Genomic DNA, 24,785 nt, shown 5'->3' with positions numbered 1-24,785 from the left:
GTATTAGTGATACTGGAATAGCAGAGCGGGATGCAGTAGTATTAGTGATACTGGAATAGCAGAGCGGGATGCAGTAGTATTAGTGATACTGGAATAGCAGAGTATGCTTCTCACCTATGAAATCGTTGGATTTCCCGAGGTCATAGTCCCAGACTGTCACCTCCAGACTCCGCTTCTGCAGCTCAATCTGTCCAATCTTATAGAAGAACTCCTGACCAATTGGAAACACATGTCACTTAACCCCGCCCCCGCGGATCTCCCAACCCACCCCTGCGGATCGCCCCACCCCCACGGATCTCCCAGCCCTGCCCCGCGGATCTCCCAGCCCCGCCCCTGCGGATCTCCCAGCCCTGCCCCGCGGATCTCCCAGCCCTGCCCCGCGGATCTCCCAGCCCTGCCCCGCGGATCTCTCAGCTCTGCCCCGCGGATCTCCCAGCCCCGCCCCCGCGGATCTCCCAGCCCTGCCCCGCGGATCTCCCAGCCCCGCCCCCGCGGATCTCCCAGCCCCGCCCCCGCGGATCTCCCAGCCCCGCCCCCGCGGATCTCCCAGCCCCGCCCCCGCGGATCTCCCAGCCCCGCCCCCGCGGATCTCCCAGCCCCGCCCCCGCGGATCTCCCAGCCCCGCCCCCGCGGATCTCCCAGCCCCGCCCCCGCGGATCTCCCAGCCCCGCGAATCTCCCAGCCCCGCGAATCTCCCAGCCCCGCGAATCTCCCAGCCCCGCGAATCTCCCAGCCCCGCGAATCTCCCAGCCCCGCGAATCTCCCAGCCCCGCGAATCTCCCAGCCCCGCGAATCTCCCAGCCCCGCCCCGCGAATCTCCCAGCCCCGCCCCGCGAATCTCCCAGCCCCGCCCCGCGAATCTCCCAGCCCCGCCCCGCGAATCTCCCAGCCCCGCCCCGCGAATCTCCCAGCCCCGCCCCGCGAATCTCCCAGCCCCGCCCCGCGAATCTCCCAGCCCCGCCCCGCGAATCTCCCAGCCCCGCCCCGCGAATCTCCCAGCCCCGCCCCGCGAATCTCCCAGCCCCGCCCCGCGAATCTCCCAGCCCCGCCCCGCGAATCTCCCAGCCCCGCCCCGCGAATCTCCCAGCCCCGCCCCGCGAATCTCCCAGCCCCGCCCCGCGAATCTCCCAGCCCCGCCCCGCGAATCTCCCAGCCCCGCCCCGCGAATCTCCCAGCCCCGCCCCGCGAATCTCCCAGCCCCGCCCCGCGAATCTCCCAGCCCCGCCCCGCGAATCTCCCAGCCCCGCCCCGCGAATCTCCCAGCCCCGCCCCGCGAATCTCCCAGCCCCGCCCCGCGAATCTCCCAGCCCCGCCCCGCGAATCTCCCAGCCCCGCCCCCGCGGATCTCCCAGCCCCGCCCCCGCGGATCTCCCAGCCCCGCCCCCGCGGATCTCCCAGCCCCGCCCCCGCGGATCTCCCCGCCCCGCCCCCGCGGATCTCCCCGCCCCGCCCCCGCGGATCTCCCCGCCCCGCCCCCGCGGATCTCCCCGCCCCGCCCCCGCGGATCTCCCCGCCCCGCCCCCGCGGATCTCCCCGCCCCGCCCCCGCGGATCTCCCCGCCCCGCCCCCGCGGATCTCCCCGCCCCGCCCCCGCGGATCTCCCCGCCCCGCCCCCGCGGATCTCCCCCGCCCCGCCCCCGCGGATCTCCCCGCCCCGCCCCCGCGGATCTCCCCGCCCCGCCCCCGCGGATCTCCCCGCCCCCGCCCCCGCGGATCTCCCCGCCCCGCCCCCGCGGATCTCCCCGCCCCGCCCCCGCGGATCTCCCCGCCCCGCCCCCGCGGATCGCCCCGCCCCCGCCCCCGCGGATCGCCCCGCCCCGCCCCCGCGGATCGCCCCGCCCCCGCGGATCGCCCCGCCCCCGCGGATCGCCCCGCCCCCGCGGATCGCCCCGCCCCCGCGGATCGCCCCGCCCCCGCGGATCGCCCCGCCCCCGCGGATCGCCCCGCCCCCGCGGATCGCCCCGCCCCCGCGGATCGCCCCCGCCCCCCGCGGATCGCCCAGCCCCCGCGGATCGCCCAGCCCCCGCGGATCTCCCAGCCCCGCCCCCGCGGATCTCCCAGCCCCGCCCCCGCGGATCTCCCAGCCCCGCCCCCGCGGATCTCCCAGCCCCGCCCCCGCGGATCTCCCAGCCCCGCCCCCGCGGATCTCCCAGCCCCGCCCCCGCGGATCTCCCAGCCCCGCCCCCGCGGATCTCCCAGCCCCGCCCCCGCGGATCTCCCAGCCCCGCCCCCGCGGATCTCCCAGCCCCGCCCCCGCGGATCTCCCAGCCCCGCCCCCGCGGATCTCCCAGCCCCGCCCCCGCGGATCTCCCAGCCCCGCCCCCGCGGATCTCCCAGCCCCGCCCCCCGCGGATCTCCCAGCCCCGCCCCCCGCGGATCTCCCAGCCCCGCCCCCGCGGATCTCCCAGCCCCGCCCCCGCGGATCTCCCAGCCCCGCCATGTCTCTTTATCTCTGACCCTGCCAAGCCTTGCTCCAACCCCCCCAGCAGAGCGTCCCACCTTAACCCTTTCCCAGCCGGAGGAGCAATATGATAACTTGCAGAGCGATGCGTTCTCCTTCTGCAGAACATCTGCTCCTCTAACCATCCACCCCCCACCCACAAAGCGTTGTGCACCCCCCCCCCCACCTCACCCCCTTGCCGCAGAGCGTCTCTCCTCACCTCATTGAACTCCGGGTTCAGCGTCTTCTTCTTCACGGATGTTTTGTGTTTGGACTTTTTTTCAACGTCCGGTTTCAGGTACCTGCAGGGACAGAAGTCCGGCATGAGGTGAAGAGGTCAGGGGGTCAGGTATACAGTGAGTTAGGTGGTCAGACACAATGTCAAAGAGGCAGACAAAGGGATTAGATGTCATGGGGTGGGTCAGACATACAGGGGGTGGGGGGGAGCCAGACACAAGGTCAAAAGATTAGAGGTCAGGCAGGAGGTTAGGAAACATGAGGTCAGACCTCTTATCTGTCCCCAGTGCTGATAAATCATTCATGTGAATGATAGTGTGCGAGATACAATCAGATGCAGGTTCCGAGCTCCGGCCAATGAGCGCAGGTTCCGAGCTCCGGCCAATGAGCGCAGGTTCCGAGCTCCGGCCAATGAGCGCAGGTTCCCTGCAGACCCCGGCAGTGGCACAGCTGTCGCGCGCTCCCCTGCTTCTTCCGCACGGCCTCCCCCTTTAGATGTCTATTGGGGGGGGTCTTGTGCCCACCCTCTGTTACAAATAGGTCACCTCTCCCTTGGGGACACAGATCTCCCAGCTCACGTGTGTGATCACGGTGTATGTGTATGTGCACTGCCTGCTGTGTGTGATCATGGTGTATGTGTATGTGCACTGCCTGCTGTGTGTGATCATGGTGTATATGTATGTGCACTGCCTGCTGTGTGTGATCATGGTGTATGTGTATGTGCACTGCCTGCTGTGTGTGATCACGGTGTATATGTATGTGCACTGCCTGCTGTGTGTGATCACCGTGTATATGTATGTGCACTGCCTGCTGTGTGTGATCACGGTGTATATGTATGTGCACTGCCTGCTGTGTGTGATCACGGTGTATATGTATGTGCACTGCCTGCTGTGTGTGATCGTGGTGTATATGTATGTGCACTGCCTGCTGTGTGTGATCATGGTGTATATGTATGTGCACTGCCTGCTGTGTGTGTTTGTCTGTTGCATAGATTTGATGTATTATGTATATTTAAGTATGTGTCTGGGGGGGGGGGGGGGGGAGAAGCAGCGCTGTGTCTGGGGGGGGGGAGAAGCAGCGCTGTGTCTGGGGGGGGGAGAAGCAGCGCTGTGTCTTTTGAAGCAGCGCTGTGTCTGGGGGGGGGGGAGAAGCAGCGCTGTATCTGGGGGTGGAGAAGCAGCGCTGTGTCTGGGGGGGGGCGGGGGGGGAGAAGCAGCGCTGTGTCTGGGGGGGGAGAAGCAGCGCTGTGTCTGGGGGGGGGAGAAGCAGCGCTGTGTCTTTTGAAGCAGCGCTGTGTCTGGGGGGGGGAGAAGCAGCGCTGTATCTGGGGGTGGAGAAGCAGCGCTGTGTCTGGGGGGGCGGGGGGGGAGAAGCAGCGCTGTGCTTGGGGGGCGGGGGGGGGAGAAGCAGCGCTGTGTCTGGGGGGGGAGAAGCAGCGCTGTGTCTGGGGGGGGAGAAGCAGCGCTGTGTGGGGGGGGAGAAGCAGCGCTGTGTCGGGGGGGGAGAAGCAGTGCTGTGTCTGGGGGGGGGAGAAGCAGCGCTGTGTCGGGGGGGGGGGGAGAAGCAGCGCTGCATCTGGGGGGGGGGAGAAGCAGCGCTGTATCTGGGGAGGGAGAAGCAGCGCTGTGTGTGGGGGGGCAGAGGGGGGAGAAGCAGTGCTGTGTTTACGGGGGGAAGCAGCGCTGCGTCTGGGGGGGGGGAGAAGCAGCACTGTGTCTGGGGGGGGGAGAAGCAGCGCTGTGTCTGGGGGGGGGAAGAAGCAGTGCTGTGTCTGGGGGGGCGGGGGGGGGAGAAGCAGTGCTGTGTCTGGGGGGGGGGGGGGGAGAAGCAGCGCTGTGTCTGGGGTCTGGGGAGGGAGAAGCAGTGCTGCGTCTGGGGGGGGGAGAAGCAGTGCTGTGTCGGGGGGGGGAGAAGCAGCGCTGTGTCTGGGGGGGGGAGAAGCAGTGCTGTGTCGGGGGGGGGGAGAAGCAGCGCTGTGTCTGGGGGGGGGGAGAAGCAGTGCTGTCTGGGGGGGCAGGGGGGGGGGGGGAGAAGCAGCGCTGCACCTGAATGAGAAACGTTGTGTTTGGCGAAAACCAAAACTGTGTTCGACCAGAAGAACCTCATCCCAACCGTCATGCATGGGGGTGGGAGGGTGATGGTTTGGGGCTGCTTTGCTGCCTCAGGACCTGGACGGCGCGCCATCACTGACACCACCAGGAATTCGGCATTGTATCAGAAGACTCTAGAGGAGAATGTCAGGCTACCCGTCCGTGAGCTGAAGTGAAAGTGGGTCACACAGCAAGACAATGCTCCTAAACGTACAAGCAGATCTACAAGAGACCGGCTGCAGAGGAAGAAATTCTGTGTGTTAGAAGGGCCGTCACAGTCCGAGCTGTCCATGCAAGGAAGCCCTCAAAGGTCACTGAGCTGAAGCAGTTCTGTAAGGAGGAATGGGCCCAAATTCCTCACAGCCGATGTGAGACTGAGCCGCAGTTACAGGACACGCGCAGTTTGTCATCGCTGCTCAAGGGGGCGCCACCAGGTACTGAGCTATAGGGTCACAGACTGTCACACGGGGATAGTGAATGTTTAATCATTTGTGGATAAATAAAGGTAGCCCTGGGTAGTTGTGGTCTATAGTTCTGTCCTCCTCCTGGCAGTAATACCTCGTAAGGGCAGGTTTGCCAGGAGCAATCATGGGTTTCCCCCACTTCTTGCAGTGCAGTGAGTAAAGGAAAGTAGTGTAACCAGGCCTTGTGCCCAATCCGAAGCACAGGGGTGGTTCCTACTGGAGGCTGCTTAATGCATGGCACTTCCTGATGTAGCAGTTGGTCTCTACCTTTGATAGAGACAGGTTATCCGTACCAAGCTGTCAGGGCGCTGGCAGGCTTGAGGCCCTCCCTCCGGGGAGTGGGGGTGAACCATTCACCTCCTATCCCACAAGGGGATAGGGGAAGAGCAAGAACTGCTCTCGGTGTCCTTGGCTGGGAGTGGGTTCAGGGACATCCTGAGGGTGGATACCCTAAGAACTGCTATGATCTGTGGCTGCTGAAAAAGAAACCCAAATAAAGATCCTGTGTTTTTACCTATGCCTCCTGGCCTGAGACTGAAGTATATTAGGAGGAGGGGGACAAGAGTTATTTTGCAGAGACTTCACCCCATACCTCTGGGGGCTGCACAAGATGGAGGCGCTGCACCTGTGAGTAGAATTTGGGCAAGACCCCAGAAGCCTGTCCTGTTATTCCCCTTTGTAGAAAAAGGGTTGTGCACGCACTCAGACAATCAGGTGATAGTGGGGTACTTAGCTGCAGGTGCGCTGGTTCTGGGGAGCTCCTGAAGTCCCCAAAATGATCCAGTAGAGAGGAAGAAGCCGGCACACAGTCTTAATCAGCAGTGAAAGGGTTTAATGTGCCAAGAAAGCCAACGTTTCGGCAGTGACACTGCCTTTCTCACGGTGTAAACCCTGTCACTGCCGATTTAGACCGTGTGCCTGCCTCTTCTTCTCTGCGGTTATTCCCCATTACACCATGCGGGAGGCCCAGGGCCCCCTGTTACCAGCAGGTATGCACCACACACAGCCATGTAACCAAAGGAGCATTTACCTAGGAGACCCTATGTGAGATTGGGGGGGGGGGGGGGGACAGGGTTACATAAATATTCATAAAGTTTCATGTTTTTGTGTCATTTGTTTGATCAGGTTATCTTTATCTAGTATTAGGACTTGGATTAAGATCTAATAATCGTTTAGGTTTGAAATAATATGTGAAAATCTGAAGCGTGTGCATACATACATACATACATGCATACATGCATGCATACATGCATACATGCATGCATACATGCATGCATACATGCATACATGCATACATGCATACATACATGCATGCATACATGCATACATGCATACATGCATACATGCATACATGCATACATGCATACATGCATACATACATACATGCATGCATGCATACATGAAGTGAGCTCCGGTGTACCCTTATAACAGAATGCTTACGGAGCATTATATAACGTTCAGTGCCTTCGGATAGCTGCTTGGGAGAGGGAATTGGGAGACGTATGGAAACACAAAATCCCTGCGCTTCCCAAATCGGCTTGCAATTTATTCTCTCACTCTCTGGTGTGCCCACTTGTAGCTGACGCGCACACACACACACACACACACACACACACAGTCTGCGATGCCCCATTTAGCATTGGTCTGTATGCAGAATAACTGTAGAATGAGGTCACTCTCAGATCTCCCTAACCTCGTGTGATAGGGAGGGGGAGAAAGGGGGCACAGCAGGGGGAGAAGGTTACGTATGTGGTTTGAGGGGTGCAGAAATGGGGGTAGGGAGAGGGGATTATATTGCTGTGTGCGTGTTACTCTATCGCTCTGCGTATTATTACTCTGCGTGTTATTATATCTGCGTGTTATTAGATCGCTCTGCATGTTATTATATCTGCGTGTTATTAGATTGCTCTGCATGTTATTATATCTGCGTGTTGTTACATCGCTCTGCGTGTTGCATCGCTCGGTGTGTTACATCGCTTGGCATGTTGTTAGATCTATGTGTTGTTACATCGCTTGGCGTGTTGTTAGATCTATGTGTTGTTACATCGCTCAGCGTGTTGTTAGATCTATGTGTTGTTACATCGCTCGGCGTGTTGTTAGATCTATGTGTTGTTACATCGCTCGGCGTGTTGTTAGATCTATGTGTTGTTACATCGCTCGGCGTGTTGTTAGATCTATGTGTTGTTACATCGCTTGGCGTGTTGTTAGATCTATGTGTTGTTACATCGCTTGGCGTGTTGTTAGATATATGTGTTGTTACATCGCTCGGCGTGTTGTTAGATCTATGTGTTGTTATATCGCTCGGCGTGTTGTTAGATCTATGTGTTGTTACATCGCTAGGCGTGTTGTTAGATCTATGTGTTGTTACATCGCTCCGCGTGTTGTTAGATCTATGTGTTGTTACATCGCTCGGCGTGTTGTTAGATCTATGTGTTGTTACATCGCTCGGCGTGTTGTTAGATCTATGTGTTGTTACATCGCTTGGCGTGTTGTTAGATCTATGTGTTGTTACATCGCTTGGCGTGTTATTGCTCGGCATGTTGTTATATCTATTGTATTGTATGTCTTTATTTATATAGCGCCATTAATGTACATAGCGCTTCACAGTAGTAATACATGTTGTAATCATATAAATAACAAATAATATAAATAACAGGTCATGGGAATAAGAGCTTCAGACATAAAAGTAACATTAAGGAAGAGAGTCCCTGCCCCGAGGAGCTTACAGTCTAATTGGTAGGTAGGGAGAACGTACAGAGACAGTAGGAGGGAGTTCTGGTAAGCGCGTCTGCAGGGGAACAAGCTTTATGTATCATGTGTTCAGAATATTCACAGTGCTATTCATATGCTTCTTTAAGCAAGTGTGTCTTAAGGTGGGTCTTAAAGGTGGATAGAGAGGGTGCTAGTCGGGTACTGAGGGGAAGGACTTTCCAGGGGTGTGGGGCAGTCAGTGAGAGAGGTTTAAGGCGGGAGAGGGCTTTAGATACAAAGAGAGTACAAAGAAGACGTGTTGTTACATCGCTCGGCGTGTTGTTATATCTGTGTGTTACATCGCTCGGCGTGTTGTTATATCGCTCGGCGTGTTGTTACATCGCTCGGCGTGTTGTTACATCGCTCGGCGTGTTGTTACATCGCTCGGCGTGTTGTTACATCGCTCGGCGTGTTGTTATATCTGTGTGTTACATCGCTCGGCGTGTTGTTACATCGCTCGGCGTGTTGTTACATCGCTCGGCGTGTTGTTACATCGCTCGGCGTGTTGTTATATCTGTGTGTTACATCGCTCGGCGTGTTGTTACATCGCTCGGCGTGTTGTTATATCTGTGTGTTACATCGCTCGGCGTGTTGTTATATCTGTGTGTTACATCGCTCGGCGTGTTGTTACATCGCTCGGCGTGTTGTTATATCTGTGTGTTACATCGCTCGGCGTGTTGTTACATCGCTCGGCGTGTTGTTACATCGCTCGGCGTGTTGTTACATCGCTCGGCGTGTTGTTACATCGCTCGGCGTGTTACATCGCTCGGCGTGTTGTTACATCGCTCGGCGTGTTGTTACATCGCTCGGCGTGTTGTTACATCGCTCGGCGTGTTGTTACATCGCTCGGCGTGTTGTTACATCGCTCGGCGTGTTGTTATATCTGTGTGTTACATCGCTCGGCGTGTTGTTACATCGCTCGGCGTGTTGTTACATCGCTCGGCGTGTTGTTACATCGCTCGGCGTGTTGTTATATCTGTGTGTTACATCGCTCGGCGTGTTGTTACATCGCTCGGCGTGTTGTTACATCGCTCGGCGTGTTGTTACATCGCTCGGCGTGTTGTTACATCGCTCGGCGTGTTGTTACATCGCTCGGCGTGTTGTTACATCGCTCGGCGTGTTGTTACATCGCTCGGCGTGTTGTTACATCGCTCGGCGTGTTGTTACATCGCTCGGCGTGTTGTTATATCTGTGTGTTACATCGCTCGGCGTGTTGTTACATCTCTCGGCGTGTTGTTACATCGCTCGGCGTGTTGTTACATCGCTCGGCGTGTTGTTACATCGCTCGGCGTGTTGTTACATCGCTCGGCGTGTTGTTACATCGCTCGGCGTGTTGTTATATCTGTGTGTTACATCGCTCGGCGTGTTGTTACATCGCTCGGCGTGTTGTTACATCGCTCGGCGTGTTGTTACATCGCTCGGCGTGTTGTTACATCGCTCGGCGTGTTGTTACATCGCTCGGCGTGTTGTTATATCTGTGTGTTACATCGCTCGGCGTGCTGTTACATCGCTCGGCGTGTTGTTACATCGCTCGGCGTGTTGTTACATCGCTCGGCGTGTTGTTATATCTGTGTGTTACATCGCTCGGCGTGCTGTTACATCGCTCGGCGTGTTGTTACATCGCTCGGCGTCTTGTTACATCGCTCGGCGTGTTATATCTGTGTGTTACATCGCTCGGCGTGTTGTTACATCGCTCGGCGTGTTGTTACATCGCTCGGCGTGTTGTTACATCGCTCGGCGTGTTGTTACATCGCTCGGCGTGTTGTTATATCTGTGTGTTACATCGCTCGGCGTGTTGTTACATCGCTCGGCGTGTTGTTACATCGCTCGGCGTGTTGTTACATCGCTCGGCGTGTTGTTACATCGCTCGGCGTGTTGTTATATCTGTGTGTTACATCGCTCGGCGTGTTGTTACATCGCTCGGCGTGTTGTTATACATACGGCCTGAGTTTGAGACCCCTTCTTTAACCCATAAAACACACCCCTGTCTTTAGGTCACTTTGCCCCTGCGTGGGCCCCTTTAACCCATTAAACGCGTCCCTGTCATTAGGTGACTTTGCGTTAAATGATAACTAGGACTGGTTTAATGTGGCACTGGGACTTTAATGCTGGCGGCCATCTTTAATAACGCCAAAGAGCACGGCACTCACGTTTTAACGTAGGGGTCGGAGAAGCCGTTGACGTCCATTGCTGCGAGGTGAGCGCAGCGCACGATTCCCACCAGGAGCCCCCCCTGCTCCGCGCTGTACGTCAGGGACAGCAGGATCCGACCCCTCTCCTCCAACTCCCACTCCTGGCAGCGCTCCAGCTGGGGGCAGAGAGGGGGTGAGGTTAGTACAGGATGCTGTGTGTGCAGAGAGGAGCTGGGATTAGTACAGGATGCTGTGTGTGCAGAGAGGAGCTGGTATTAGTACAGGATGCTGTGTGTGTGCAGAGAGGATCTGGGATTAGTACAGGATGCTGTGTGTGCAGAGAGGTGCTGGGATTAGTACAGGATGCTGTGTGTGCAGAGAGGAGCTGGGATTAGTACAGGATGTGGGTGTGCAGAGAGGAGCTGGGATTAGTACAGGATGTGGGTGTGCAGAGAGGAGCTGGGATTAGTACAGGATGCTGTGTGTGCAGAGAGGAGCTGGGATTAGTACAGGATGCTGTGTGTGCAGAGGGGAGCTGGGATTAGTACAGGATGCTGTGTGTGCAGAGAGGAGCTGGGATTAGTACAGGATGCTGTGTGTGCAGAGAGGAGCTGGGATTAGTACAGGATGCTGTGTGTGCAGAGAGGAGCTGGGATTAGTACAGGATGCTGTGTGTGCAGAGAGGAGCTGGGATTAGTACAGGATGCTGTGTGTGAAGAGAGGAGCTGGGATTAGTACAGGATGCTGTGTGTGCAGAGAGGAGCTGGGATTAGTACAGGATGCTGTGTGTGCAGAGAGGACATGGGATTAGTACAGGATGCTGTGTGTGCAGAGAGAGCTGGGATTAGTACAGGATGCTGTGTGTGCAGAGGAGCTGGGATTAGTACAGGATGCTGTGTGTGCAGAGAGGAGCGGGGATTAGTACAGGATGCTGTGTGTGCAGAGTGTGCTGGGGTTGGTACAGGATGCTGTGTGTGCAGAGTGTGCTCGGGTTGGTACAGGATTGGTACAGGATGCTGTGTGTGCAGAGTGTGCAGGGGTTGGTACAGGATGCTGTGTGTGCAGAGTGTGCTGGGGTTGGTACAGGATGCTGTGTGCAGAGTGTGCTGGGGCTGTTACAGGATGCTGTGTGTGCAGAGTGTGCTGGGGTTGGTACAGGATGCTGTGTGTGGAGAGTGCTGGGGTTAGTACAGGATGCTGTGTGTGGAGAGTGCTGGGGTTGGTACAGGATGCTGTGTGTGCAGAGTGTGCTGGGGTTAGTACAGGATGCTGTGTGTGCAGAGTGTGCTGGGGTTAGTACAGGATACTGGGGTTGGTACAGGATGCTGAGTGTGCAGAGTGTGCTAGGGTTAGTACAGGATGCTGTGTGTGCAGAGTGTGCTGGGGTTAGTACAGGATGCTGTGTGTGCAGTGTGTGCTAGGGTTAGTACAGGATACTGTGTGTGCTGGGGTTGGTACAGGATGCTGTGTGTGCAGAGTGTGCTGGGGTTAGTACAGGATGCTGTGTGTGCAGTGTGCTAGGGTTGGTACAGGATGCTGTGTGTGGATAGTGCTGGGGTTGGTAAAGATGCTGTGTGTGGAGAGTGTCAGGGTTTGGTACAGGATGCTGTGTGTGGAGAGTGCTGGGGTTGGTACAGGATGCTGTGTGTGGATAGTGCTGGGGTTGGTACAGGATGCTGTGTGCAGAGTGTGCTGGGGTTAGAACAGGATGCTGTGTGTGGAGAGTGCTGGGGTTAGTACAGGATACTGTGTGTGCTGGGGTTAGTACAGGATACTGTGTGTGCTGGGGTTAGTACAGGATACTGTGTGTGCTGGGGTTGGTACAGAAGGCTGTGTGTGCAGTGTGTGCTGGGGTTGTTACAGGATGCTGTGTGTGCAGAGTGTGCTGGGGTTGTTACAGGATGCTGTGTGTGCAGAGTGTGCTGGGGTTGTTACAGGATGCTGTGTGTGCAGAGTGTGCAGGGGTTGGTACAGGATGCTGTGTGTGCAGAGTGTGTTGGGGTTGGTACAGGATGCTGTGTGTGCAGAGTGTGCTGGGGTTGTTACAGGATGCTGTGTGTGCAGAGTGTGCAGGGGTTAGTACAGGATGCTGTGTGTGGAGAGTGCTGGGGTTGGAACAGGATGCTGTGTGTGCAGAGTGTGCTGGGGTTAGTACAGGATGCAGTGTGTGCAGAGTGTGCTGGGGTTAGTACAGGATGCTGTGTGTGCAGAGTGTGCTGGGGTTAGTACAGGATACTGGGGTTGGAACAGGATGCTGTGTGTGCAGAGTGTGCTGGGGTTAGCACAGGATACTGGGGTTGGTACAGGATGCTGTGTGTGCAGAGTGTGCAGGAGGATGCTGTGTGTGCAGAGTGTGCTGGGGTTAGCACAGGATACTGGGGTTGGTACAGGATGCTGTGTGTGCAGAGTGTGCAGGGTTTGGTACAGGATGCTGTGTGTGCTGGGGTTAGTACAGGATACTGTGTGTGCTGGGGTTGGTACAGAAGGCTGTGTGTGTAGTGTGTGCTGGGGTTAGTACAGGATGCTGTGTGTGCTGGGTTGGTACAGAAGGCTGTGTGTGCAGTGTGTGCTGGGGTTGTTACAGGATGCTGTGTGTGCAGAGTGTGCTGGGGTTGTTACAGGATGCTGTGTGTGCAGAGTGTGCTGGGGTTGTTACAGGATGCTGTGTGTGCAGAGTGTGCAGGGGTTGGTACAGGATGCTGTGTGTGCAGAGTGTGTTGGGGTTGGTACAGGATGCTGTGTGTGCAGAGTGTGCTGGGGTTGTTACAGGATGCTGTGTGTGCAGAGTGTGCAGGGGTTAGTACAGGATGCTGTGTGTGGAGAGTGCTGGGGTTGGAACAGGATGCTGTGTGTGCAGAGTGTGCTGGGGTTAGTACAGGATGCTGTGTGTGCAGAGTGTGCTGGGGTTAGTACAGGATGCTGTGTGTGCAGAGTGTGCTGGGGTTAGCACAGGATACTGGGGTTGGTACAGGATGCTGTGTGTGCAGAGTGTGCAGGGTTTGGTACAGGATGCTGTGTGTGCTGGGGTTAGTACAGGATGCTGTGTGTGCTGGGGTTGGTACAGAAGGCTGTGTGTGTAGTGTGTGCTGGGGTTAGTACAGGATGCTGTGTGTGCTGGGTTGGTACAGAAGGCTGTGTGTTCAGTGTGTGCTGGGGTTAGTACAGGATGCTGTGTGTGCTGAGGTTGGTACAGGATGCTGTGTGTGGAGAGTGCTGGGGTTGGTACAGGATGCTGTGTGTGCTGGGGTTAGTACAGGATACTGTGTGTGCTGGGGTTGGTACAGAAGGCTGTGTGTGCAGAGTGTGCTGGGGTTAGTACAGAAAGCTGTGTGTGGAGAGTGCTGGGGTTAGTACAGGATGCTGTGTGTGCAGAGGGTGCTGGGGTTAGTACAGGATGCTGGGGTTGGTACAGGATGCTGTGTGTGCAGAGTGTGCTGGGGTAAGTACAGGATACTGTGTGTGCTAGGGTTGGTACAGGATGCTGTGTGTGGATAGTGCTGGGGTTGGTACAGAAGGCTGTGTGTGCAGAGTGTGCTGGGGTTGGTACAAGATGCTGTGTGTGCTGGGGTTAGTACAGGATACTGTGAGTGCTGGGGTTGGTACAGAAGGCTGTGTGTGCAGAGTGTGCTGGGGTTAGTACAGGATGCTGTGTGTGCAGTGTGTGCTGGGGTTAGTACAGGATGCTGTGTGTGCTGGGGTTAGTACAGGATACTGTGTGTGCTGGGGTTGGTACAGAAGGCTGTGTGTGGATAGTGCTGGGGTTGGTACAGGATGCTGTGTGGGGAGAGTGCTGGGGTTGGTACAGAAGGCTGTGTGTGCAGAGTGTGCTGGGGTTAGTACAGGATGCTGTGTGTGCAGAGTGTGCTGGGGTTGGTACAGAAGGCTGTGTGTGCAGAGTGTGCTGGGGTTAGTACAGGATACTGTGTGGAGAGTGCTGGGGTTGGTACAGAAGGCTGTGTGTGCAGTGTGTGCTGGGGTTAGTACAGGATGCTGTGTGTGCAGAGGTTGGTACAGAAGGCTGTGTGTGCAGTGTGTGCTGGGGTTAGTACAGGATGCTGTGTGTGCTGAGGTTGGTACAGAAGGCTGTGTGTGCAGAGTGTGCTGGGGTTAGTACAGGATGCTGTGTGTGGAGGGTGCTGGGGTTGGTACAGGATGCTGTGTGTGGAGAGTGCTGGGGTTGGTACAGAAGGCTGTGTGTGCTGGGGTTAGTACAGGATGCTGTGTGTGCTGGGGTTAGTAAAGGATGATGTGTGTGCAGGGGTTTGGACAGAAGGCTGTGTGTGCAGTGTGTGCTGGGGTTAGTACAGGATGCTGTGTGTGCAGAGGTTGGTACAGAAGGCTGTGTGTGCAGAGTGTGCTGGGGTTAGTACAGGATGCTGTGTGTGCTGGGGTTGGTACAGAAGGCTGTGTGTGCAGAGTGTGCTGGGGTTGTTACAGGATGCTGTGTGTGCAGAGTGTGCTGGGGTTGTTACAGGATGCTGTGTGTGCAGAGTGTGCAGGGGTTGGTACAGGATGCTGTGTGTGCAGAGTGTGTTGGGGTTGGTACAGGATGCTGTGTGTGCAGAGTGTGCTGGGGTTGTTACAGGATGCTGTGTGTGCAGAGTGTGCAGGGGTTAGTACAGGATGCTGTGTGTGGAGAGTGCTGGGGTTGGAACAGGATGCTGTGTGTGCAGAGTGTGCTGGGGTTAGTACAGGATGCTGTGTGTGCAGAGTGTGCTGGGGTTAGTACAGGATGCTGTGTGTGCAGAGTGTGCTGGGGTTAGTACAGGATACTGGGGTTGGAACAGGATGCTGTGTGTGCAGAGTGTGCTGGGGTTAGCACAGGATACTGGGGTTGGTACAGGATGCTGTGTGTGCAGAGTGTGCAGGGTTTGGTACAGGATGCTGTGTGTGCTGGGGTTAGTACAGGATACTGTGTGTGCTGGGGTTGGTACAGAAGGCTGTGTGTGTAGTGTGTGCTGGGGTTAGTACAGGATGCTGTGTGTGCTGGGTTGGTACAGAAGGCTGTGTGTGCAGTGTGTGCTGGGGTTGTTACAGGATGCTGTGTGTGCAGAGTGTGCTGGGGTTGTTACAGGATGCTGTGTGTGCAGAGTGTGCTGGGGTTGTTACAGGATGCTGTGTGTGCAGAGTGTGCAGGGGTTGGTACAGGATGCTGTGTGTGTAGAGTGTGTTGGGGTTGGTACAGGATGCTGTGTGTGCAGAGTGTGCTGGGGTTGTTACAGGATGCTGTGTGTGCAGAGTGTGCAGGGGTTAGTACAGGATGCTGTGTGTGGAGAGTGCTGGGGTTGGAACAGGATGCTGTGTGTGCAGAGTGTGCTGGGGTTAGTACAGGATGCTGTGTGTGCAGAGTGTGCTGGGGTTAGTACAGGATGCTGTGTGTGCAGAGTGTGCTGGGGTTAGTACAGGATGCTGTGTGTGCAGAGTGTGCTGGGGTTAGCACAGGATACTGGGGTTGGTACAGGATGCTGTGTGTGCAGAGTGTGCAGGGTTTGGTACAGGATGCTGTGTGTGCTGGGGTTAGTACAGGATGCTGTGTGTGCTGGGGTTGGTACAGAAGGCTGTGTGTGTAGTGTGTGCTGGGGTTAGTACAGGATGCTGTGTGTGCTGGGTTGGTACAGAAGGCTGTGTGTTCAGTGTGTGCTGGGGTTAGTACAGGATGCTGGATGTGCTGGGGTTGGTACAGAAGGCTGTGTGTGGAGAGTGCTGGGGTTGGTACAGGATACTGTGTGTGCTGGGGTTGGTACAGGATGCTGTGTGTGCAGAGTGTGCTGGGGTTAGTACAGGATGCTGTGTGTGCAGTGTGCTAGGGTTGGTACAGGATGCTGTGTGGGGAGAGTGCTGGGGTTGGTACAGGATGCTGTGTGGGGAGAGTGCTGGGGTTGGTACAGGATGCTGTGTGGGGAGAGTGCTGGGGTTGGTACAGGATGCTGTGTGTGCAGAGTGTGCTGGGGTTAGTACAACATGCTGTGTGTGCAGAGTGTGCTGGGGTTAGTACAGGATACTGTGTGTGCTGGGGTTGGTACAGGATGCTGTGTGTGCAGAGTGTGCTGGGGTTAGTACAGGATGCTGTGTGTGCTGAGGTTGGTACAGGATGCTGTGTGTGGAGAGTGCTGGGGTTGGTACAGGATGCTGTGTGTGCTGGGGTTAGTACAGGATACTGTGTGTGCTGGGGTTGGTACAGAAGGCTGTGTGTGCAGAGTGTGCTGGGGTTAGTACAGAAAGCTGTGTGTGGAGAGTGCTGGGGTTAGTACAGGATGCTGTGTGTGCAGAGGGTGCTGGGGTTAGTACAGGATGCTGGGGTTGGTACAGGATGCTGTGTGTGCAGAGTGTGCTGGGGTAAGTACAGGATACTGTGTGTGCTAGGGTTGGTACAGGATGCTGTGTGTGGATAGTGCTGGGGTTGGTACAGAAGGCTGTGTGTGCAGAGTGTGCTGGGGTTGGTACAAGATGCTGTGTGTGCTGGGGTTAGTACAGGATACTGTGAGTGCTGGGGTTGGTACAGAAGGCTGTGTGTGCAGAGTGTGCTGGGGTTAGTACAGGATGCTGTGTGTGCAGTGTGTGCTGGGGTTAGTACAGGATGCTGTGTGTGCTGGGGTTAGTACAGGATACTGTGTGTGCTGGGGTTGGTACAGAAGGCTGTGTGTGGATAGTGCTGGGGTTGGTACAGGATGCTGTGTGGGGAGAGTGCTGGGGTTGGTACAGAAGGCTGTGTGTGCAGAGTGTGCTGGGGTTAGTACAGGATGCTGTGTGTGCAGAGTGTGCTGGGGTTGGTACAGAAGGCTGTGTGTGCAGAGTGTGCTGGGGTTAGTACAGGATACTGTGTGGAGAGTGCTGGGGTTGGTACAGAAGGCTGTGTGTGCAGTGTGTGCTGGGGTTAGTACAGGATGCTGTGTGTGCAGAGGTTGGTACAGAAGGCTGTGTGTGCAGTGTGTGCTGGGGTTAGTACAGGATGCTGTGTGTGCTGAGGTTGGTACAGAAGGCTGTGTGTGCAGAGTGTGCTGGGGTTAGTACAGGATGCTGTGTGTGGAGGGTGCTGGGGTTGGTACAGGATGCTGTGTGTGGAGAGTGCTGGGGTTGGTACAGAAGGCTGTGTGTGCTGTGTGTGCTGGGGTTAGTACAGGATGCTGTGTGTGCTGGGGTTAGTAAAGGATGATGTGTGTGCAGGGGTTTGGACAGAAGGCTGTGTGTGCAGTGTGTGCTGGGGTTAGTACAGGATGCTGTGTGTGCAGAGGTTGGTACAGAAGGCTGTGTGTGCAGAGTGTGCTGGGGTTAGTACAGGATGCTGTGTGTGCTGGGGTTGGTACAGAAGGCTGTGTGTGCAGAGTGTGTTGGGGTTAGTACAGGATTCTGTGTGTGCTGGGGTTAGTACAGGATACTGTGTGTGCTGAGGTTGGTACAGAAGGCTGTGTGTGCAGAGTGTGCTGGGGTTAGTACAGGATGCTGTGTGTGCAGAGTGTGCTGGGGTTAGTACAGGATGCTGTGTGTGGAGGGTGCTGGGGTTGGTACAGGATGCTGTGTGTGGGGAGTGCTGGGGTTGGTACAGAAGGCTGTGTGTGTAGTGTGTGCTGGGGTTAGTACAGGATGCTGTGTGTGCTGGGGTTAGTAAAGGATGATGTGTGTGCAGGGGTTTGGACAGAAGGCTGTGTGTGTAGTGTGTGCTGGGGTTCGTACAGGATGCTGTGTGTGCAGAGGTTGGTACAGAAGGCTGTGTGTGCAGAGTGTGCTGGGGTTAGTACAGGATGCTGTGTGTGCTGGGGTTGGTACAGAAGGCTGTGTGTGCAGAGTGTGCTGGGGTTAGTACAGGATGCTGTGTGTGGAGAGTGCTGGGGTTAGTTCAGGATGCTGTGTGTGGAGAGTGCTGGGGTTAGTACAGGATCCTGTGTGTGCAGATAAAGAAGCTGTGGTTAGTACAGGATACTATATAAAGGTTAATAACTAGGAGCAGAGCAGGTTCTGTGATATTTCTTCCCTCTCTCCACATGTCATGCCCCCCCCCCCTCTCCCCAAATCTCCTTTCAGCCCCCGCAGGAGGTGAGCAGCACAGGGAATAAAAATAGGAGAAAGGAGACAGGGACGTGTCACATCACAAGGAGCCCTGATAATGAGAGGGGGGAGGGGAGAGGGGAGAGGAGAATAATAAGGGGGAGATGGGGTAATGAGAACAGGATAGAGGGGGGAGAGGAGAATAATAAGGGGGAGATGGGGTAATGAGAACAGGATAGAGGGGGGAGAGGAGAATAATAAGGGGGAGGGACGCAGAGAGGGGAGGAAGATGGGGTAATGAGAACAGGATAGAGGGGGGAGAGGAGAATAATAAGGGGGAGGGATGCAGAGATGGGAGGAGGATGGGGTAATGAGAACAGGATAGAGGGGGGAGAGGAGAATAATAAGGGGGAGATGGGGTAATGAGAACAGGATAGAGGGGGGAGAGGAGAATAATAAGGGGGAGATGGGGTAATGAGAACAGGATAGAGGAGGGAGAGGAGAATAATAAGGGGGAGATGGGGTAATGAGAACAGGATAGAGGGGGGAGAGGAGAATAATAAGGGGGAGGTACGCAGAGAGGGGAGGAGGATGGGGTAATGAGAACAGGATAGAGGGGGGAGAGGAGAATAATAAGGGGGAGGGACGCAGAGAGGGGAGGAGGATGGGGTAATGAGAACAGGATATAGGGGGGAGAGGAGAATAATAGGGGGGGACGCAGGGTGGAAGATGGGGTAATGAGAACACAATAGGGGGGAAAGGAGAATAATAAGGGGGAGGGGTGCAGAGAGGGGAAGATAGGGTAATGAGAACAGGATAGAGGGGGGGAGGAGAATAATAAGGGGGAGGGATGCAGAGAGGGGAGGAGGATGGGGTAATGAGAACAGGATAGAGGGGGGAGAGGAGAATAATAAGGGGGAGATGGGGTAATGAGAACAGGATAGAGGGGGGAGAGGAGAATAATAAGGGGGAGATGGGGTAATGAGAACAGGATAGAGGGGGGAGAGGAGAATAATAAGGGGGAGATGGGGTAATGAGAACAGGATAGAGGGGGGAGAGGAGAATAATAAGGGGGAGATGGGGTAATGAGAACAGGATAGAGGAGAATAATAAGGGGGAGGGACGCAGAGAGGGAGGAGGATGGGGTAATGATAACAGGATAGAGGGGGAGAGGAGAATAATAAGGGGGAGGGACGCAGAGAGGGGAGGAGGATGGGGTAATGAGAACAGGATAGAGGGGGGAGAGGAGAATAATAGGGGGGGACGCGGGGTGGAAGATGGGGTAATGAGAACACAATAGGGGGGAAAGGAGAATAATAAGGGGGAGGGGTGCAGAGAGGGGAAGATAGGGTAATGAGAACAGGATGGGGGGGAGAGAGGAGAATAATAAGGGAGGGACGCAGAGAGGAGAGGAAGATGGGGGTAATGAGAACAGAATAGAGGGGGGGGAGAATAATAAGGGGGGGACGCAGAGAGGGGAGGAAAATGGGGTAATGAGAACACGATGGGGGGAGAGGAGAATAATAAAGGGGCGGACGCAGAGAGGGGAGGAACATGGGGGTAATGAGAACACGATGGGGGGGAGGGGCGTAGAGAGGGGAAGAAGATGGGGTAATGAGAACAGGTTGGGGGGGAGAGAGGAGAATAATAAGGGAGGGACGCAGAGAGGGGGGAAGATGGGGGTAATGAGAACAGGATAGAGGGGGAGAGGAGAATAATAAGGGGGGGACGCAGAGAGGGGGAAGATGGGGTAATGAGAACAGGATGGGGGGGAGAGAGGAGAATAATAAGGGGGGGACGCAGAGAGGGGGAAGATGGGGTAATGAGAACAGGATGGGGGGGAGAGAGGAGAATAATAAGGGAGGGACGCAGAGAGGGGGGAAGATGGGGTAATGAGAATAGGATAGAGGGGTAGTCAGAACGGTCATAAGAAAAATAAATGAGAGAAAAGAGGGAGGATGACGGAGAGAATGTCACACAGAGACACACACCGTGTCACACAGAGAGAGAGAGAGAGAGAGATAGTGTCACACAGACATACACCGTGTCACAGAGAGAGAGAGAGATAGTGTCACAAACAGATACACCGTGTCACAGAGAGAGACAGTGTCACACAGAGAGAGTGACCGTGTCACACACAGAGAGAGTCGCACAGATGCACCATGTCACACAGAGAGAGAAACAGTGTCACACAGAGATACACTGTGTCACAGAGAGAGCAACAGTGTCACACCGTGAGAGACAGTGTCACACAGAGAGAGACAGTGTCACACAGAGAGAGACAGTGTCACACAGAGAGAGACAGTGTCACACAGAGAGAGACAGTGTCACACACAGAGAGAGAGACAGTCTCACAGAGAGAGAGAGACAGTGTCACACAGAGCGAAACAGTGTCACACAGATACTGTCACAGAGAGAAAGTGTCACACAGAGATACACCATGTCACACAGAGAGGGGGACCGTGTCACACAGATACACCATGTCACTCAGAGAGAGAGTGCCATACAGATACACCGTGTCACACACAGAGAGAGACAGTGTCACACAGAGAGGCACCGTGTCACAGAGAGGCACCGTGTCACACAGAGAGGCACCGTGTCACACAGAGAGGCACCGTGTCACACAGAGAGGCACCGTGTCAGAGAGAGAGAGAAACAGTGTCACACAGATACCCTGTGTCACAGAGAGTGTCACACACACAGAGAGAGACAGTGTTGCACAGAGATACACCATGTCGCAGAGACACAGAGAGAGAGAGTGTTATACAGGGAGAGTCACAGTGTCACAGAGAAACAGTGTTATTTATACAGGGAGAGACACGCACAATGTCACACAGACACACTGTGTCGCACAGGGAGAGTTACTGTCACACAGAAACACAGCCAGAGAGACACCTTGTTACAGAGAGGCACACTGTATCACAGGGTGAGACACTCAGTGTTACACAGTCGCACAGGGAGAGACACGGTCACACAGACGTGCACAGGGAGACACACAGTGTCACAGATACATTCACACCGAGAGACCCTGTCACACGGACTCCGTGTAACAGAGACAGACCGTGTCACAGAGAGACGGTGTCAAGCAGAGACACACAGTGTCACAAAGACCATGTCACCGAGAGAGACACTGTCACACAGAGACTCAGTGTCACACAAAGTGTGGAAGAGACTGTCACACCAAGACATATGGTCACACAGACACACACCGTGTCATACAAAGAGACAGTGTCACACAGAGACACGCACCATGTCCCTTAGACACACTCAGTGTCACACAGATACACACGCAGTGTCACACAGAGACATACACTGTGTCACAGAGAGACTGTCAAACAGAGAGAGTGTAACAGAGAGAGATGCACTGTGTCAGAGAAACAAGCACAGGAGAGATAGTGTCACACAGACACCCTGTCACACCCCTGTCACTCAGAGACACCCACATTGTCAGACAGTTTCACACAGTCTCAGAGACACACGCAGTCTCGCTCAGGGACACACGCAGTCTCGCTCAGAGACACACGCAGTGTCGCTCAGAGACACACGCAGTCTCGCTCAGAGACACACGCAGTCTCGCTCAGGGACACACGCAGTCTCGCTCAGAGACACACGCAGTCTCGTTCAGAGACACACGCAGTCTCGCTCAGGGACACACGCAGTCTCGCTCAGAGACACACGCAGTCTCGCTCAGAGACACACGCAGTCTCGCTCAGAGACACACGCAGTCTCGCTCAGGGACACACGCAGTCTCGCTCAGAGACACACGCAGTGTCGCTCAGAGACACACGCAGTCTCGCTCAGAGACACACGCAGTCTCGCTCAGAGACACACGCAGTCTCGCTCAGAGACACACGCAGTGTCGCTCAGAGACACACGCAGTCTCGCTCAGAGACACACGCAGTCTCGCTCAGAGACACACGCAGTCTCGCTCAGGGACACACGCAGTCTCGCTCAGAGACACGCAGTGTCGCTCAGAGACACACGCAGTCTCGCTCAGAGACACACGCAGTCTCGCTCAGACACCCAGTGTCAAACACAGAGACACCTGTCCTGTTTCGCACACCAAGACTCACACACACACACACACAGACCGGCACAGTGATGCACATATCGCTCTATTAACCCCTATCCTAATAGAGCCCTGCAGAGCGTCGCACTATTAACCCTTTCATGGCAGAGTGACCAGCGGTGCAGTAACTGCTGGAGTCCTGGGAAGCAGTATATGGGGGGGGGGGGGAGTCCTGGGAAGCCGGCAGTATATGGGGGGGGGGGGGGTCCTGGGAAGCCGGCAGTGTTTGGGAAGCAGTATATGGGGGGGGGAGTCCTGGGAAGCCGGCAGTGTTTGGGAAGCAGTATATGGGGGGGGGGGGGGGGGGGGGTCCTGGGAAGCCGGCAGTGTTTGGGAAGCAGTATATGGGGGGGGGGGGAGGAGTCCTGGGAAGCCGGCAGTGTTTGGGAAGCAGTATATGTGGGGGGGGGGGGGGAGTCCTGGGAAGCCGGCAGTGTTTGGGGAAGCAGTATATGGGGGGGGGGGGGGGGTCCTGGGAAGCCGGCAGTGTTTGGGAAGCAGTATATGGGGGGGGGGGGGGGGTCCTGGGAAGCCGGCAGTGTTTGGGAAGCAGTATATGGGGGGGGGGGGGAGTCCTGGGAAGCCGGCAGTGTTTGGGAAGCAGTATATGGGGGGGGGGGGGGGAGTCCTGGAAGCCGGCAGTGTTTGGGAAGCAGTATATGGGGGGGGGGGGGGGGAAGTCCTGGGAAGCCGGCAGTGTTTGGGAAGCAGTATATGGGGGGGGGGGGAGTCCTGGGAAGCCGGCAGTGTTTGGAAGCAGTATATGGGGGGGGGGGGGGTCCTGGGAAGCCGGCAGTATATGGGGGGGGGGGTCCTGGGAAGCCGGCAGTGTTTGGGAAGCAGTATATGGGGGGGGGGAGTCCTGGGAAGCCGGCAGTGTTTGGGAAGCAGTATATGGGGGGGGGGGGGGGGGTCCTGGGAAGCCGGCAGTGTTTGGGAAGCAGTATATGGGGGGGGGGGGGGAGGAGTCCTGGGAAGCCGGCAGTGTTTGGGAAGCAGTATATGTGGGGGGGGGGGAGTCCTGGGAAGCCGGCAGTGTTTGGGGAAGCAGTATATGGGGGGGGGGGGTCCTGGGAAGCCGGCAGTGTTTGGGAAGCAGTATATGGGGGGGGGGGGGGGGTCCTGGGAAGCCGGCAGTGTTTGGGAAGCAGTATATGGGGGGGGGGGGGAGTCCTGGAAGCCGGCAGTGTTTGGGAAGCAGTATATGGGGGGGGGGGAGTCCTGGGAAGCCGGCAGTGTTTGGGAAGCAGTATATGGGGGGGGGGGGGGGGGGAAGTCCTGGGAAGCCGGCAGTGTTTGGGAAGCAGTATATGGGGGGGGGGGAGTCCTGGGAAGCCGGCAGTGTTTGGGAAGCAGTATATGGGGGGGGGGGGGGGAGTCCTGGGAAGCCGGCAGTGTTTGGGAAGCAGTATATGGGGGGGGGGGGGGGGGGAGTCCTGGGAAGCCGGCAGTGTTTGGGAAGCAGTATATGGGGGGGGGGGGGAGTCCTGGGAAGCCGGCAGTGTTTGGGAAGCAGTATATGGGGGGGGGGGGGAGTCCTGGGAAGCCGGCAGTGTTTGGGAAGCAGTATATGGGGGGGGGGGGTGTCCTGGGAAGCCGGCAGTGTTTGGGAAGCAGTATATGGGGGGGGGGGGGGAGTCCTGGGAAGCCGGCAGTGTTTGGGAAGCAGTATATGGGGGGGGGGGGGGGTGTCCTGGGAAGCCGGCAGTGTTTGGGAAGCAGTATATGGGGGGGGGGGGGAGTCCTGGGAAGCCGGCAGTGTTTGGGAAGCAGTATATGGGGGGGGGGGGGGGTCCTGGGAAGCCGGCAGTGTTTGGGAAGCAGTATATGGGGGGGGGGGAGTCCTGGGAAGCCGGCAGTGTTTGGGAAGCAGTATATGGGGGGGGGGGGGGGAGTCCTGGGAAGCCGCTGTGTTTGGGAAGCAGTATATGGGGGGGGGGGGAGTCCTGGGAAGCCGGCAGTGTTTGGGAAGCAGTATATGGGGGGGGGGGGAGTCCTGGGAAGCCGGCAGTGTTTGGGAAGCAGTATATGGGGGGGGAGGGGGTCCTGGGAAGCCGCAGTGTTTGGGAAGCAGTATATGGGGGGGGGGGGGGAGTCCTGGGAAGCCGGCAGTGTTTGGGAAGCAGTATATGGGGGGGGGGGGGGAGTCCTGGGAAGCCGGCAGTGTTTGGGAAGCAGTATATGGGGGGGGGAGGGGGTCCTGGGAAGCCGACAGTGTTTGGGAAGCAGTATATGGGGGGGGGGGGGGAGTCCTGGGAAGCCGGCAGTGTTTGGGAAGCAGTATATGGGGGGGGGGGGGGAGTCCTGGGAAGCCGGCAGTGTTTGGGAAGCAGTATATGGGGGGGGGGGAGTCCTGGGAAGCCGGCAGTGTTTGGGAAGCAGTATATGGGGGGGGGGGGTCCTGGGAAGCCGGCAGTGTTTGGGAAGCAGTATATGGGGGGGGGGGGGGAGTCCTGGGAAGCCGACAGTGTTTGGGAAGCAGTATATGGGGGGGGTCCTGGTAAGCCGGCAGTGTTTGGGAAGCAGTATATGGGGGGGGGGGGGTCCTGGTAAGCCGGCAGTGTTTGGGAAGCAGTATATGGGGGGGGGGTCCTGGTAAGCCGGCAGTGTTTGGGAAGC

At 56.8% G+C, this 24,785-nt stretch overlaps 1 protein-coding gene across 1 annotated transcript in view; it reads right to left on the bottom strand.

The window, feature by feature from the left end:
* DOC2A (double C2 domain alpha) overlaps positions 1-24,785 on the bottom strand; it is a 53,277-nt gene that overhangs the window by 10,382 nt on the left and 18,110 nt on the right. Inside the window, exons 7-9 of the mRNA XM_075583173.1 lie at positions 10,133-10,290; positions 2,661-2,742; positions 115-211 (exon numbers count right to left, since the gene is read on the bottom strand). Coding sequence (XP_075439288.1) covers positions 115-211; positions 2,661-2,742; positions 10,133-10,290 — 337 coding nt within the window. The remainder of the gene's footprint in view (positions 1-114; positions 212-2,660; positions 2,743-10,132; positions 10,291-24,785) is intronic.

Source organism: Ascaphus truei, unplaced genomic scaffold (genome assembly GCF_040206685.1).
Source record: "Ascaphus truei isolate aAscTru1 unplaced genomic scaffold, aAscTru1.hap1 HAP1_SCAFFOLD_295, whole genome shotgun sequence".
NCBI classification, from domain to species: Eukaryota; Metazoa; Chordata; class Amphibia; order Anura; family Ascaphidae; genus Ascaphus; species Ascaphus truei.
This window is presented reverse-complemented; position numbering and strand designations above follow the sequence as displayed.